The 13,506-nt window shown below is 46.3% G+C and overlaps 1 protein-coding gene and 1 pseudogene across 1 annotated transcript; both read left to right on the top strand.

The window, feature by feature from the left end:
• Positions 1-1,224: 1,224 nt before the first annotated feature.
• LOC141414558 (small nucleolar RNA U13) lies at positions 1,225-1,320 on the top strand (annotated as a pseudogene).
• Positions 1,321-5,092: 3,772 nt separating this feature from the next.
• Positions 5,093-6,376, top strand: Becn2 (beclin 2). Its single transcript, XM_020174738.1, has one exon. It carries the CDS (start codon positions 5,093-5,095, stop codon positions 6,374-6,376), a length of 1,284 nt encoding a protein of 427 aa, XP_020030327.1.
• The last annotated feature ends 7,130 nt before the right edge of the window (positions 6,377-13,506 follow it).

The raw sequence follows: 13,506 nt of genomic DNA, 5'->3' as shown, positions 1-13,506 counted from the left end.
GCAGAAACTATTTTGCCCTTATTTCTAATTTTGTTGTAGAGAGAGTATAAGCAATAATAGGAAGGAACAAGAGTTTTTGCTGGTTGAGATAAGGATAGCTATACAGGGCATTGACTCACATTGATTTCCTGTGCGTGGGTGTTACCTTCTAGGTTAATTCTTTTTGATCTAACCTTTTCTCTAGTACCTGGTCCCCTTTTCCTATTGGCCTCAGTTGCTTTAAGGTATCTGCTTTAGTTTCTCTGCATTAAGGGCAACAAATGCTAGCTAGTTTTTTAGGTGTCTTACCTATCCTCACCCCTCCCTTGTGTGCTCTCGCTTTTATCATGTGCTCATAGTCCAATCCCCTTGTTGTGTTTGCCCTTGATCTAATGTCCACATATGAGGGAGAACATACGATTTTTGGTTTTTTGAGCCAGGCTAACCTCACTCAGAATGATGTTCTCCAATTCCATCCATCCTCCAGCACTTTTTAATTTAGCTCCCTAAACAAAACTCCACATCCATTACACCCTTTCCTCCAGCTCAGCCCCAGAAATATCTAGTCTACCTTCTGACTATGTGAACTTGACCTCAGATAAGGAAAACCATGCAGCATTGTTTTGGACTGACTTATCTCACTGAGCAAATGTATGACACATGCATAGCATGTGTCAGAATTTCCTTCCTTATGGCTGACTAATATTTGGTTATATGTAGGTGCCATATTCCGTCCATGGATGGACAGATTCTTGAGTTGTTTCCATTTTTTAGCTATCGTAGAATAATGCTGCTATGAGCATACAAAATGGACCTCTGGTCTATTTTGCTCTAGTTATTTTGGAGATAGAGTCTCACAAACTATTTCCCCAGGCTGTCCTCAGCCTCCCAAGGGTTATAGGTGGACCACTGGTTCCTAGCTCCAAATAAGGGTTTCTTTTCTTGTCCTTTTAATAGGAATATGGTAATTACTTCAAATGTTAAAGAAAGAAAAGTCAATCAAAAAGAGCACTGAAGATCCAGGCAATTTGAGGAGGATCAAGATTTGAGGACAGCCCCAGCAAAAAAACTGAGACCCTATCTCAAAATTACCCAACACAAAAGAAATAGGGTTGATCAAGTGGATCACGTGGTAGAGTGCCTGCCTAGCAAGTGTGAGGCCCTGAGTTCAAACCCCAGCGACCACCAAAAAACCCCAAAGAGGACTGAAAAGAGGTTTGGGGGTGTGTTGTTTATGATTCATCACTCCTTTTTTGCTTCATAAGTGTGATGATTGGGTGGCCACACATTTTGGTGACATGTGCCTCTCTCAAACCTTGTCAACATGTTACCTCTTTGACATGAGAAAAAAGTAGAAAGAAAAGATTTCATTGCTGACTGGGGCACAAATCATTTGTTTGTTCTACTAACAATCAGAAGCCAGGTAGCAAAAGTTTAAGGAGTGAATTGGAAACGGTAAGTAGAGAAGTTTCAAGAAGGACAGGGGAAGGAGAAAGCAGGAATTAGCTGTCTGTGTAGGACAACCTACCTACACAGGATGAGGAAATTGAGTTTCTAAGCTTCCTCTTACCAGCCAAGGTGTCCTCCAAGATGGCTTCGGTTTCATTTCATTCTCAGAGGAAGATTCTGATCACTCTGGGGGTTAAGTAACCAGTTACTGAATCAAGATTAGAATCCAAGACTGACTCCAACAGACAGCATCACGTACCTGGAGGAGTCAAAGGGGAAGAAGAGGAAAGATATACACAAGGGGGATGTTGAGAGGGAGGGCGAAAGTCCTCCATCATCCCCATTGCATCCACCCCCAAATACCTCCTATACTTTTCACTGGTACTCTGACACCCTGGCTCCTAAGTTTTTGAAATTAAGAACTGTGACCATCATTGTCTTTTCCTCCTATCATGTAATGCAGCCACCTTTCCTCACCAGCCCCCACTTACAACTTCTCCCTGGCTTAGTCCTGCCATGTGACAACTCACATGCGCGTGGCTATGATGTACCCCCAATCCTGACAGCCATGGACCTTTCCAGCTGACCAGCCAGCCTCTCAATTCTCTTCTGTCTTCACTCCCATCCTCACTTGTAGGAGGAGACTTTGCTTTCTAGTCCGCTGAGGTTAAAAATTTAGTGACACTGATAACATTTGTGACCTTGGTAAGGAAGAGTTTCTATGGGATGGTGAAGATGCAGTAGAGTGGGTTTAAGAAAGACAGAAATTGAGCCGGGCACCAGTGGCTCACACCTGTAATCCTAGCTACTTAGGAGACTGAAATAGAGAGAATTGTGGTTCAAAGCCAGCCCCAGCAAATAATTCATCAGACTCCCCATCTCCAAAAAGAAAAAACCAGAGCAAAATGACTGAAGGCGTGGCTCAAGTGATAGATTGTCTGCTATGCAAGCATGAAGCTCTGAGTTCAAACCCCAGTTCCATTAAAAAAAAAAAGGCCAGGCACCGGTGGCTCGGTGACTCACGCCTATTATCCTAGCTACTCAGGAGGCAGAGATCAGGAGGATCAAGGTTCAAAGCCAGCCCTGGCAAATAGTTCTGCAAGACCCTATCTTGAAAAAACCTTCACAAAAATAGGACTGGTGGAGTGGCTCAAGGTGAAGACCCTGAGTTTAAAAAGAGAGACAGGAATTGGAAATAATGAGAAAGAATAGGCAAAGAGTCCAAGCAAACCAGCAAGGAATGAAGATCCCTTTGTTACTGCTAGCAATGTAGCAGTAACAAAACCCTGCCCTGCCTCACTCTCCAATCTGTAGTCCTCCTTGTGGGCACCTCCCCAGCCTCACAAAGCCCATCTTGGAAGGAAGAGGCAGGAATTGGGGGGAAATCTCCAGAAATGAGATTTTCTTTTTTTATTCATTTATTCACATGTGCATACATTGTTTGGGTCATTTCTCCCCCCAGAAGAGATTTTCTTTCCAATTGAGAGCAGTGCTCCAGGCTCGTCTACTTCCTCACTGAAGAAGGGCTTTGAGATGGATTTTGGATGATCTTGTATGCATTATTCGGTTACATAACTCAGAGTGGTCGGAAGCAATTCCTACTGCCTTTTACCTGTTCTCTTCATCTGTTTGAAGAATTGTCCTTGTGGTCAGATTCAAACTCACAGCCAGGTGTGGCTTGGGTTTTCCTTTAATTTTAGTGAACCAAAATAGGCTTATCCATGACCAGCTAAGCCTTACCATTTCACCCCCAGGGATGAATCTAGACTCAGAACTGACCAGTACTTTGAGGGTACTTCCAGTCCTGTTCTGCTGCTGCCCAGCCCTTTTGGGAGAAGTATAACGGAGGAAGGGCAGGCTTGATGGGGATCTCTTCCAACTGGGCCATAGACTAGAAGACATCAGGCATCCCTTTATGGCAGCGTGAACTTCTTGTTGCTAAATTCATGACTGTCACCGGATTATTGTTTAAAGCACTTTGAGCAACTAATCTGTCTCCTCACCAACCACAGGGTTGCCTGTTTGGCCCCCTTGACAGGCTCTGGGAATACCGAGTGACCTGTGAAGGGAAAGTGGACCCTGCAGTCAACTTCTAGAGGACACTCCTATTCTTTATAGATTCAGGAATATTTTGCAGAGGTCCTGAGGGCTAAGAGACTTTTTGAATAATTATTGATTTCTCTGCACTTAGTTTCTTTCTTTTCAGTACTGGGTTTTGAACTCAGGGCCTACACATTGAGCCATAGCCATTCCACCAGCCCTTCACCTTTTTTTTTTAATGGGTTTTTTCAAGATAGGGTCTCTTGAATTATTTGCCCCAGGCTGGCCTCAAACCGTGATCCTCCTGATCTCTGCCTCCTGAGTAGCTAAGATTACAGGCGTGAGCCACCAGCGCCTGACTTACACTTAGTTTCTTCACTGTGAAGTAGGGATATATTCACGGTGTTCCCACCTCCCAGTGGTTTGGGGCTCAGGATACAGCAAGAGCTGGAGGAAGGATCAAGTAGTGAACAGATATAAATCGCCGATTCCACCAGGGTAGCGACTCAGTCTAACTGGGGTTTGAAGACTTCAGTGAAGGGTGATCAATGGGGAGTGGTTTCCTCCCTAGAGTTGCATTCCTCAGCATGTGGCCCAGTGTAGCACAATTGCCCCATGTGCTTAAACTTGTGGAGACCAAGGTCACTCCCCAGTGAATCTGAAGGATGGCTTTCTGCCTCCTCCCAGCAATGAGCCTCCTCCTCCTGCCATTGGTTATGGCTGGCTTTCTGCCCCTCATTGGGTCTACTGGTAATGTAAGAACCGGATTCTCCCATGTGTGTTTAGGTAGTGTTCTTCCTCACCAGGTCGTTAGGAGCACGGTAGAGGCTGAGATTTTTGATTTAGAACAAGTATCTCAGGCCAACATATGTGCTTCACTGGGGCTGACTGACTGAAGTCAATGTCTTTGCTTCTTTTTGATTGGTATGTTTGTCTTGTTAATTACAAGGCAGAATATCTTAGCCTGTGGCTGAGCTGGTGGTGAAATACATACCTCCAAACTGTGTATGCCCATGTATGCCCATGACATTGCTGTGATAAAGAATGCTAAGTGTGTCATGAGAGTAGTCTAAACCTGGAGGTCAGGGCAGGCCTCCTGGAGGAGATGCTATCTACCCCAGCCCTAAAGAATAAGTAGGAGCTGGCCAGGTGAAGAAGGGAAGAAAGTGTGTTTGGGATAAAGGGAATAGCATGATCTGCTCGAAAAACTAAAATGCAAGTAGTATGCAGGGACATGGAGGAGACAGGAGAAGTATGGGCTGGGCCTTAGTGTCAGTTTAAGGTGATTAGACTTTATCTTAAGTGAGATAAGAGAATTAAACATTTTTAAGGTGGGACAGTCATGATCAGATTTTTGGTTTAGAAAGATCACTTTTAAGGTGAGTCTTGAAAATGTTAAGGGAAGAAAATGAGATGATCAGATTTTCCTTTTAGAAAGAGCCACTGGCCTATGGGGAGCAAAAGGAGGTCTAGAGCAACCTAGAAGGGCACCACTGCAAGGTGTTAAGTCTGAGAGTGACAAGGGAGGGGAGAGAGGCATTTAAAACGAGTCACTCTCCAGAAACTAAGTGACCAAGGAACCAGAGGAAACTGAGGTGGCAAGGTGAGAGCCAGCACCTCTATGATGTCTTCAATGCGCTTCTTGTGCCAGCGCTGCTGTCAGCCTCTGAAACTCAGTCAGCCCACAGAGGTGCAGGACTCAGCACAGCGGGGGCCAGCAGATGCCCTGGAGGAGGGTGGCCCATCCAGAGGGATGACAGATGGAGGAGAGCCACAAGCCAGAGCCTCCAGCAGACTCCTTTCTGACAGTGGCAGGAAGTTCAAGAAAAGTGTCGACCACTTCACTCTCCTCGGTCATGCTGTCTCCATAAGAACTTTGAGCAGTGTCCAGAAGACCACTGCAGACTTGTTTGACATCCTCTCAGGACAGAAAGATGTGGACCATCCGCTGTGTGAGGAGTGCACTGACAATCTTTTAAAGCAGCTGGACACCGAGTTAACCTTTGTTGAACTTGACAGTCAGAACTACAGACGCTGCCTGGAGACTGACCTGCTGATGGGTGAGGCCGAGAAGAAGGCTTTGCAGATGGAGCTGCAGACAGAGCTGCAGGGCCTGGAGCTGGAGGAGGCTAGGCTGGCTCAGGAGCTGGAGGCCGTGGAGGAGAGCCGTGTGCAAACAGAAGCAGACCTGAGGGCAGCCCAGGCAGAGACCAAGGAGCTGCGCCAGCAGGAGAGGCAGCACCATAAGGACTACAGTGCACTCAAGTGGCAACAGCTGGAGCTCACTGACCAGCTGAGCAGCCTGGAGAACCAGCTGAGGCATGCCCAACACCACCTGCACAGGCTTAGGCAGACGGACATCTTCAATGCCACCTTTGAGATCTGGGAGGAGGGCCCCCTGGGCATCATCAATAACTTCAGGTTGGGCTGTCTCCCCGGTGTCCCCGTGGGCTGGAAAGAGATCAACGCTGCCTGGGGACAGGTGGCTTTGCTGCTGCTTGCCCTGTCCAACACGGTTGGACTGAAGTTTCAGAGGTATCAGCTCGTTGCCTGCGGAAACCATTCCTACCTCAAGTCTCTGACAGGTGACTGTGCGAGGCTGCCCCTGTTCTCTGATGGCAGCCAGAATGTTTTCTTGAATAACAAGTTTGACCGTGCGATGATGGCCTTCCTGGACTGCATGCAGCAGTTCAAGGAGGAGGCAGAGAAGGGCAAGGAGGGTCTCTGCTTGCCCTACACGATCCACGTGAAGGGAGGACTGATGGAGGATGCCCTGGGCAGTGGGGAGTGCTGCTCCATCAGGACCCATCTGAACACGGAGGAGCAGTGGACCAGGGCTCTCAAGTTCATGCTGATTAATTTGAAGTGGAGCCTCAGTTGGGCATCCATAAGGTACCGCCATGATTAGCTTGTCTTCTAGAATATTGTGAAGATATCAGATTATAAAACTAGAAGAAAATGGGCACACCAAGGATTCATTTAAGAAACATTTCCAAGAAGCCCTGGGTTTGATCCTTGGCAACACATCCACTCAAAGGATGAAAGGGTGCAGAGGGAAGGAATAGAGGCTGAGGATGAAAGGCGAGGGGGTGGTAAAGAGAAAAGCAGAGGTTTGCGATTTTATGATTAGGAAAAACTGGGGCCTGGGCATTGTGGCTCAGGCCTGTAATCTTAGCTACTCAGGAGGCAGAGATCAGGAGGAACATGGTTCAAGGCCAGCAAGGGCAGATAGGATCTCTCACACTATCTTGAAAATACCCAACACAAAGTAGGGCTGGTAGAGTGGTTTAAGTGGTAATACATCTGTCTAGCAAGTGTGAGGCCCTGAATTCAAACCCCAGTACCGCCAAAAAAAACAGGGCCAACTTTATGCAGTAGAACTTTGTGGGCAGAGTAGGGTCAGGGAGAATATTCAGATTGTTTGTGTTGTAATATATAGTGAAAAATCTTCCTCTTCATCCTTGAGAAACTTTCAATAAATTTTTACATAATCTTTCATGATTTAATGTGACAAGTGTGTCTTATTGGGCTGTGTTGTTTCATTGAAATTAACTTTGAAAGCCAGGCGCCAGTGGCTCACACCTGTAATTAAAATTAGTCTCAGCTGGGTGTGGTGGTACATGCCTGTAATCCCAGCACTTGTGAGGCTGAGGCAAGAGGCTCTTGTTCCAGGCTAGCCTAGGTTGAATAGCAAATTGTTTTTGTTTGTTTTTTTGACAGTTCTGGGGCTTGAACTCAGGGCCTATGACTTGAGCCACATCGACAGCCCTTTTTAGTGATGGGTGTTTTCCAGATAAGTTCTCACTATCTGCCTGGGCTGGCTTTGAATCCCAATCTTCCTGATCTCTGCCTCCTGAGTAGCTAGGATTATAGGTGTGAGCTACCGGCACCCAGCAAATCAAATATTTTTCTATCAGAGCAACCACAGAAAAAGGCATTTAAGGGCTGGGGGTACAGCACAGAGGTAGTGCGCTTGGCTAGCATGGGTTTGATCCTCAGGACTGCAAAACCAAAAACAAACAAGGACAGGAAGGAAGGGAGGAGGCAGGCAGAGAGGGAAGAACAAAAAAGTTGAGAATAGTTTTAAATCATTCAGTAACTGAGTCTTGAGAGCTGGGTGGTAGTACACACCTGTGTGCAAGCCCTGGTACTCTGCAGTAGAGACAGGAAGGTATTAAGCTGGAGGCCAGTCCAGCTTTTTTGAGATCGTATCTCAAAAACAAGATACACAAAGCAAAAGGGCTGGGGGCATGGCTCAAGTGGTAGCACACGATGCCCGAGGCCCTGGTTCAATCCCCAGTATTGCTAAATGAATAAAATAAACATTTGAGCACTGTGACAAAGTCCCTTGCACAGAAAACCAATATGACAAATGTCTTTTGCACAGGACTTCATGCTGGCAAGGCTCAGCAGACTTTTTCTATAGAAGGCCAAATAGTTAATATTTCAGGATTTGGGGGCTGGGCGATCTCTGTTCCAACTACTGACTTGTGCTGTTATAGTGTAGAAAGTAGCCAGGGAAAATGTGTGAGTGACACATGTGGCTGTTCCGTGTTCATTTACTCTGTTGTTTTTAGCTTGCTGGGGATCATCCCAGGGCCTCTGGCACTGTGCCTTGACCTGCACCCCAGCAGTGTTCTTGGGGATTTGACTCTAAGGTCGCAGTGTTCTGACCCTGCCTGCTATGGATGTCTGTCAGGTCCATATGTAGTTCTTGGGTGCTGGTGTCCCAAGTGGCCTGCACAACACCTGCAGCATAGTGAGTGCCTGGTGAATAGGTGAGTGAATAAATCATCTCTCACTGAGTGGTGAGATGATAGGGAATTTTAATTTTTTCTTTGTGCTTTAATAGTCTTTCTTGACATATCTTAAAGAAATTAAAGACTGTGACTGCACATGGAATTAATCTGCTGTTGCCTTATCCTGTTTCATTTTGAGACTTTCCATCTCCAGCCTCTGCCCCCATCTCAAAATTTCTCACATTGACACACATTTTCCATCAAGGTCATTTAAATGGCAGAAACTTATGGACCAAGAAATTTTAAGTCTGAAATAAAAGATAAACCCATTTTTAGGAAAGAAGCTTTTTTTTTTTGGTAACACTGGTGTTACCTCATGCTTGCTAGGCAGGCATGATACCCCTAGTCCCTTTTTTGTGTTGGGTCTGGAAAACTGTTTGCCTGGGTTGGTTTAGAACTGTGATCCTCCTGATCTCTGCTTCCCTGGTTGTTAGGGTTACAGGCTTGAGCCACCAAAACCCAATTTTTATTTTTTTATCTTTTATTTTTGTTAGGACTGGGGTTTGACCTCAGGGTTTCATGCTTGCAAAGCAGGTACTCTCCTGCTTGAGCCGGGCTTCCACTCCAGAATGTTCATTTTCAACAGAAGCATCTGGACTTAGAAGGGGAGGGCAGCTAGATGCCCAGCAGGGTTGGAGCTCCTGTGCTGCAGTGTGCTACAGTGTGCTTGAGGGGAGAGGGTGCTAGCAGAGAAAAGGATGGATGTGTACAGAACAGCACCATCCCTAAGGACACCAGTACCACCTCAAGAAATTTTAATTTGTAGTTAGTAGGAACTATTGAAATTCCATCCCAACCTTGGCTATGGCCAGACAAATCGCCCACCTTTTTAGTGAAGTCACAATGAAGCAGCGTAGACTACAGAAGACCGACTGTCACATCAGTGAGCCTGGAGCGGAGGGACCCTCAGATACAGCAGCCCAGAGGAGCCACAAAGGCAATAGCTGGTAATGGACAGTTAGTGATCTGAGGATGTGAAAAAGAGAAGACAGGTTCCAGAAAGTTAAGAGAGTCAAGAATGGCTGGTGGAGTGGCTCAAGCGGTATGAGCATCTGCTTAGCAAGCATGAGGCCCAGAGTTTGAGTTCAAACCCCAGCACCACCAAAAGGAAAAGGAGTGCGCCAAGAAAGTGAGTTTTCCTTGCATGTGGTGAGTTTCAGAGTGGTCATGGCAAGCCCTAGCAGGCAGTAGAAAAGGAGGTTAAGAAGAAGTGTGAACATGGGGAAAACCTTTCCAGACCTTTGGCCATTGGGAGAAGGACACAGATGAAGCAAGCATAGGACTTTCTAAGCAGGGACAAATGAGTTTTATGAGCTAAGAGGAAGGAAAGAAAGACTAAAAATACAGTCTGAGAAAAAAATAACATACAATGTGGAGGGTGTTGCAGTGGGGAATACAGGACCTTAGTTAAGGCCAGAGGGGAAAGCAGAGGGGCTGGATTGTGAAGAAGGTAGAAGGGCTTATTCTTTTTTTTTTTTTTTAGACAAGGTCTTGCTATGCAGCCCAAACTTGCTATTCAACCTAGGCTGGCCTGGAACTCAAGAGCCTCCTGTCTCAGCCTCCCAAGTGCTGGGATTACAGGCATGTACCACCACACCCAGCTGAGATTAATTTCGAATTGGAGAAAATATAGGCTTTTGAGGTTAGTGAAAAGATGGAAGGTGGAGGTTTTGTTGTTGCTTATTGTTTTGTTTTATCCAAAGATGGGGGTGGAACCCAGGGCCTCTTGCTTACTAGACAATTGCACGCTACCCCCCAGCCCCTTACCTAGAAGTAGGGGATTGGGGCATTTGACCTCTAGAGTGTTTTTCATCTGTCTTCAAACAGCAATTTGTAGTAGCATACCACAAAACTTTCAGACACTGGGCATTTCTCTCTCTCTCTTTTGAGGTACTGGGGTTTGAACTCAGGGCCTATACCTTGAGCCACTCCACCAGCCCTACTGTTTTTGTGAAGGGGTTTTTTTGAGATAGGGTCTCATGAGCTATTTGCCCTGGATGACTTTGAACCATGATCCTCCTGATCTCTGCCTCCTGAGTAGCTAGGATTACAGGTGTGAGCTCTGGACATTTCTCTTTAAGAAAACAGGGCACCAAGTATGGAAGACTGAGTTTATTATATTCCCAAACTGAAAGACAGGAAACAAATAATATTTTTATTACATATTATGACACTATTATTACATAGTGTGTTTCCTTCTTTCTTTTTCTTTTTGGTGGGGGAGCTGGTCTTGAAATCTTGAGCTCCAGTGATTCTTCCACCTCCTGAATAGCTGAGCTAAACTTAGTATTTTATCAAAACTTAACATACTCGTGTAAAGAGAAGAATGATTTTAATTACATTTGAAAGCAGTCATGTTAGTAAATATATTCTAAGATAAAAAGTACTACAGAGAGGGCTGGTGGAGTGGCTCAAATGTTAAGGGCACCCAGGTAGCAAGTATGGGGTTCAGAATTCAAACCCTAACACTGTCCTTTTTTTTTTTTTTGGTGGCACTGGAGTTTGAACTCAGGACCTCATGTGTGCTATGTGTGCTTTTCAGAGAAATGACTAATTCCAGTGTGTGTGTGGGTGTTACATATGAGCTGATATCACATTGTGCCATACATCAAGGAAGCTACTCAGCTGGGCACATAGCTCAATGGTAGAGCAATGACTTAGCAAGCATGAAGCGCTGGGCTTGATCCCCAGCATCACCATTTTGTTTATTTATTTAAAAGTAAAAGCTGGGGCCTGGTGACACCCATCTATAATCCTGTCACCTGGGAGGCTGAGACAGGAGGATCATATCAGCCTGGGCTACATACTGAGATGCTGTCTCAAAAAATCCGAAAGATAAAATAAACATTGCCTCACTTTATTTATATTATTTATTTAAAAATAAGTAAATAAGGGAGGTACTGAAGACTAATGGGATATGTAAAACCCTGAAAAGACAAAACAGATCCTAGTGATTGTTGAAATGGAGGAGGAAAACTGTCGGTTTGTCGTGCTTTGACTAATACAGTGAAGCATGACTTGGAGCTCAGTGTAAAGAGGAAATGATAAAGCAGGTCAGAGAGGGCTTGCTTGTGCAGAAGGAGCACTAGAATTAGAAGGTAAGAATTCTGAGAAGTGCAGAGAGAGGGCCTTGGGAGCATACCTACCTGCACAGTATGGAAAATGTCCCATCAGCATTACTTTAATTTTTAGCTTTGTTGGGGATGGCTCACTGATACCCATCAGCTGGCTGGGTCCTTCTAGTCCACCACATAGGAATCGTGGGTAAGTGAGGAGAAGCTCTTCCCCTATCATGAGCCCTTGGCAGTTTGCAATCATCAACAAGCAGCAGGGCACAGAGAGCTGCAGGTGGCGCCCTGTAGTGGCACAGCTTTTTTTTTGGGCCTGGGCGCTGGGGCCCTAAACCCTACAGGGACACGTATTCATGTTTCTCCTTAATTGTATAACCTTCAGCCTCAGCTCCATACATGTCTGCCTCTGTTTCTCTGTCTCTGTGTGTATGTCTCTCTCTTTCTCTCTCCCTCTACCCCCTTCCCCTCCTTCTGCTCATTGCCTCTGGCCTCTGCTGCTTCTGCTCCACATCATGTCACCTGGGTGATGGCTGCTGCCACATTCAGCCCCACACTGCATCTTACCACTGTCTATGCTGTCACCACTACCATCCATGCTGAGACTGTTGCTGAGACTGTCACAGCAGCCAACACCAGCCCTGCTGCAGTAGCTGCCACCACCACCTCTGCTATAGCAGCTGTCAGCTGGGGTGTTACAGCTGCCCTGCTGTCACTTCCACTGCTATTTCTTTCTTCATGTTATCAGCTCAGCTACTCTGCTAATGATGAAACTCAAAAGTAGGCTGTGAGCAGTGGCTCATGCCTGTAATCCTCGCTACTCAGGAGGCAGAGATCAGGATTTCGAGGTTCAAAACCAGCCCTGGCAAATAATTTGTGAGACCCTATCTCAAAAAAAGCCATCACAAAAAAGGGCTGGTGGAGTGGCTCAAGCTGTAGACTCTCAGTTCAAGACCCAGTACCTCACACACACACATACACAAAGCAGGCACAGGAGGGCATCTCCTGGGTGACTCTCAAAGTGAGCTGCCCGGCCTGCTTACACAGCCAGATAGGAATGAGATGAGGGTGTCTGTGACAATCATGCAGTTCATGTCACCGATGTCAGGCCTTCTGCTGAGCCACCAGGGGAATTCCCCCTGCCAAAATGAATGAAGGGCCACCTGGAGTTCACCAAGGCTTGTGGTAGCAAAAAGTCCAGGACAGCTGTTTGCTGAGTCGGAGCCTTCAGAGCCAGAGTTGTGCTTTGGCAGCAAGCTGTGGTTGTGGTGTAGCTTCCTCAAGGCGTCCATGGAGGGCTCAGGAAGCTGGTGCTGGCATGAGGGTTGTTCAGCTGGCTGGCTGACAGTCCTTCACTGAAGGCAGCAGGATACCAGGGAAGGGTCTAACAGCTAGACCCTTCTATTTAGGGAGCAGAATCACCCTGGTCCCCAACATCTTAGCACACTTAAAGGAAAATTAAACATATACAAGGGGTTTACCATAAAGGCTTAGCACTAACACTCCCAGGGTGCTGTTTTCTCCACAGTGTGCCAACAAGGCTTAACTCTTGTCCCTCTCATCTCTCATTGGTTCCAGACTCCTTGGCTCAAGAAAATCTTGCTGCCTCTGCCTCCCCAGTGCTGGGATTGCAAGGAAAATCCATGGGAAAGCCACCATGCATAGTTGGCTCTTGATTTTTTTCTGTTTTTGGCAATTCTGAGGTTTGAACTCAGAGCCTCGAGCTTGCTAGGCAGGCACTCTACCACTTGAGCCAGGCTTCCAGATCCCTCCCTTTTTTCTTTATTTTTCAGAATGAAGAAACCAGCCTGGGCACATTTTGCCCAGGCCGGTTTGGGCTGCAATCCTCCTATTTATGCCTCTTGAGTAGCTGGGATTGCAAACACACACTACCATACCTAGCTTATTGGTTGAGACAAACAAATGTTTTTGCGTGGGCTGGCCTCGAGCTGAGATCCTCCTGATCTCTGCCTCCCAGGTAGTTGGGATAACAGGCATGAGCCATAGAGCCTGGCCTCCCGCTCTTGATCTGTGGCAGCATCTGACTCAGAGCAAAACCACCATGCATCCTACAACCCTCCCTCAAATCAACCAACACACAGCACAGACCTGAAAGCCTATACTTGAGCCCATGTTCTAGCCTCCTGCCTGACAAGCACCACGTCATAATT

This window comes from Castor canadensis, chromosome 11 (assembly GCF_047511655.1).
Source record: "Castor canadensis chromosome 11, mCasCan1.hap1v2, whole genome shotgun sequence".
NCBI lineage: Eukaryota > Metazoa > Chordata > Mammalia > Rodentia > Castoridae > Castor > Castor canadensis.
The sequence above is the reverse complement of the archived record's forward strand: the minus strand, read 5'-3'. Positions and strand labels throughout refer to the sequence as shown.

Coding starts and splice junctions, on each gene's coding strand:
- Becn2 (XM_020174738.1), top strand. CDS start 5,093: ATGTCTTCAATGCGCTTCTTGTGCCAGCGCTGCTGTCAGCCTCTGAAA.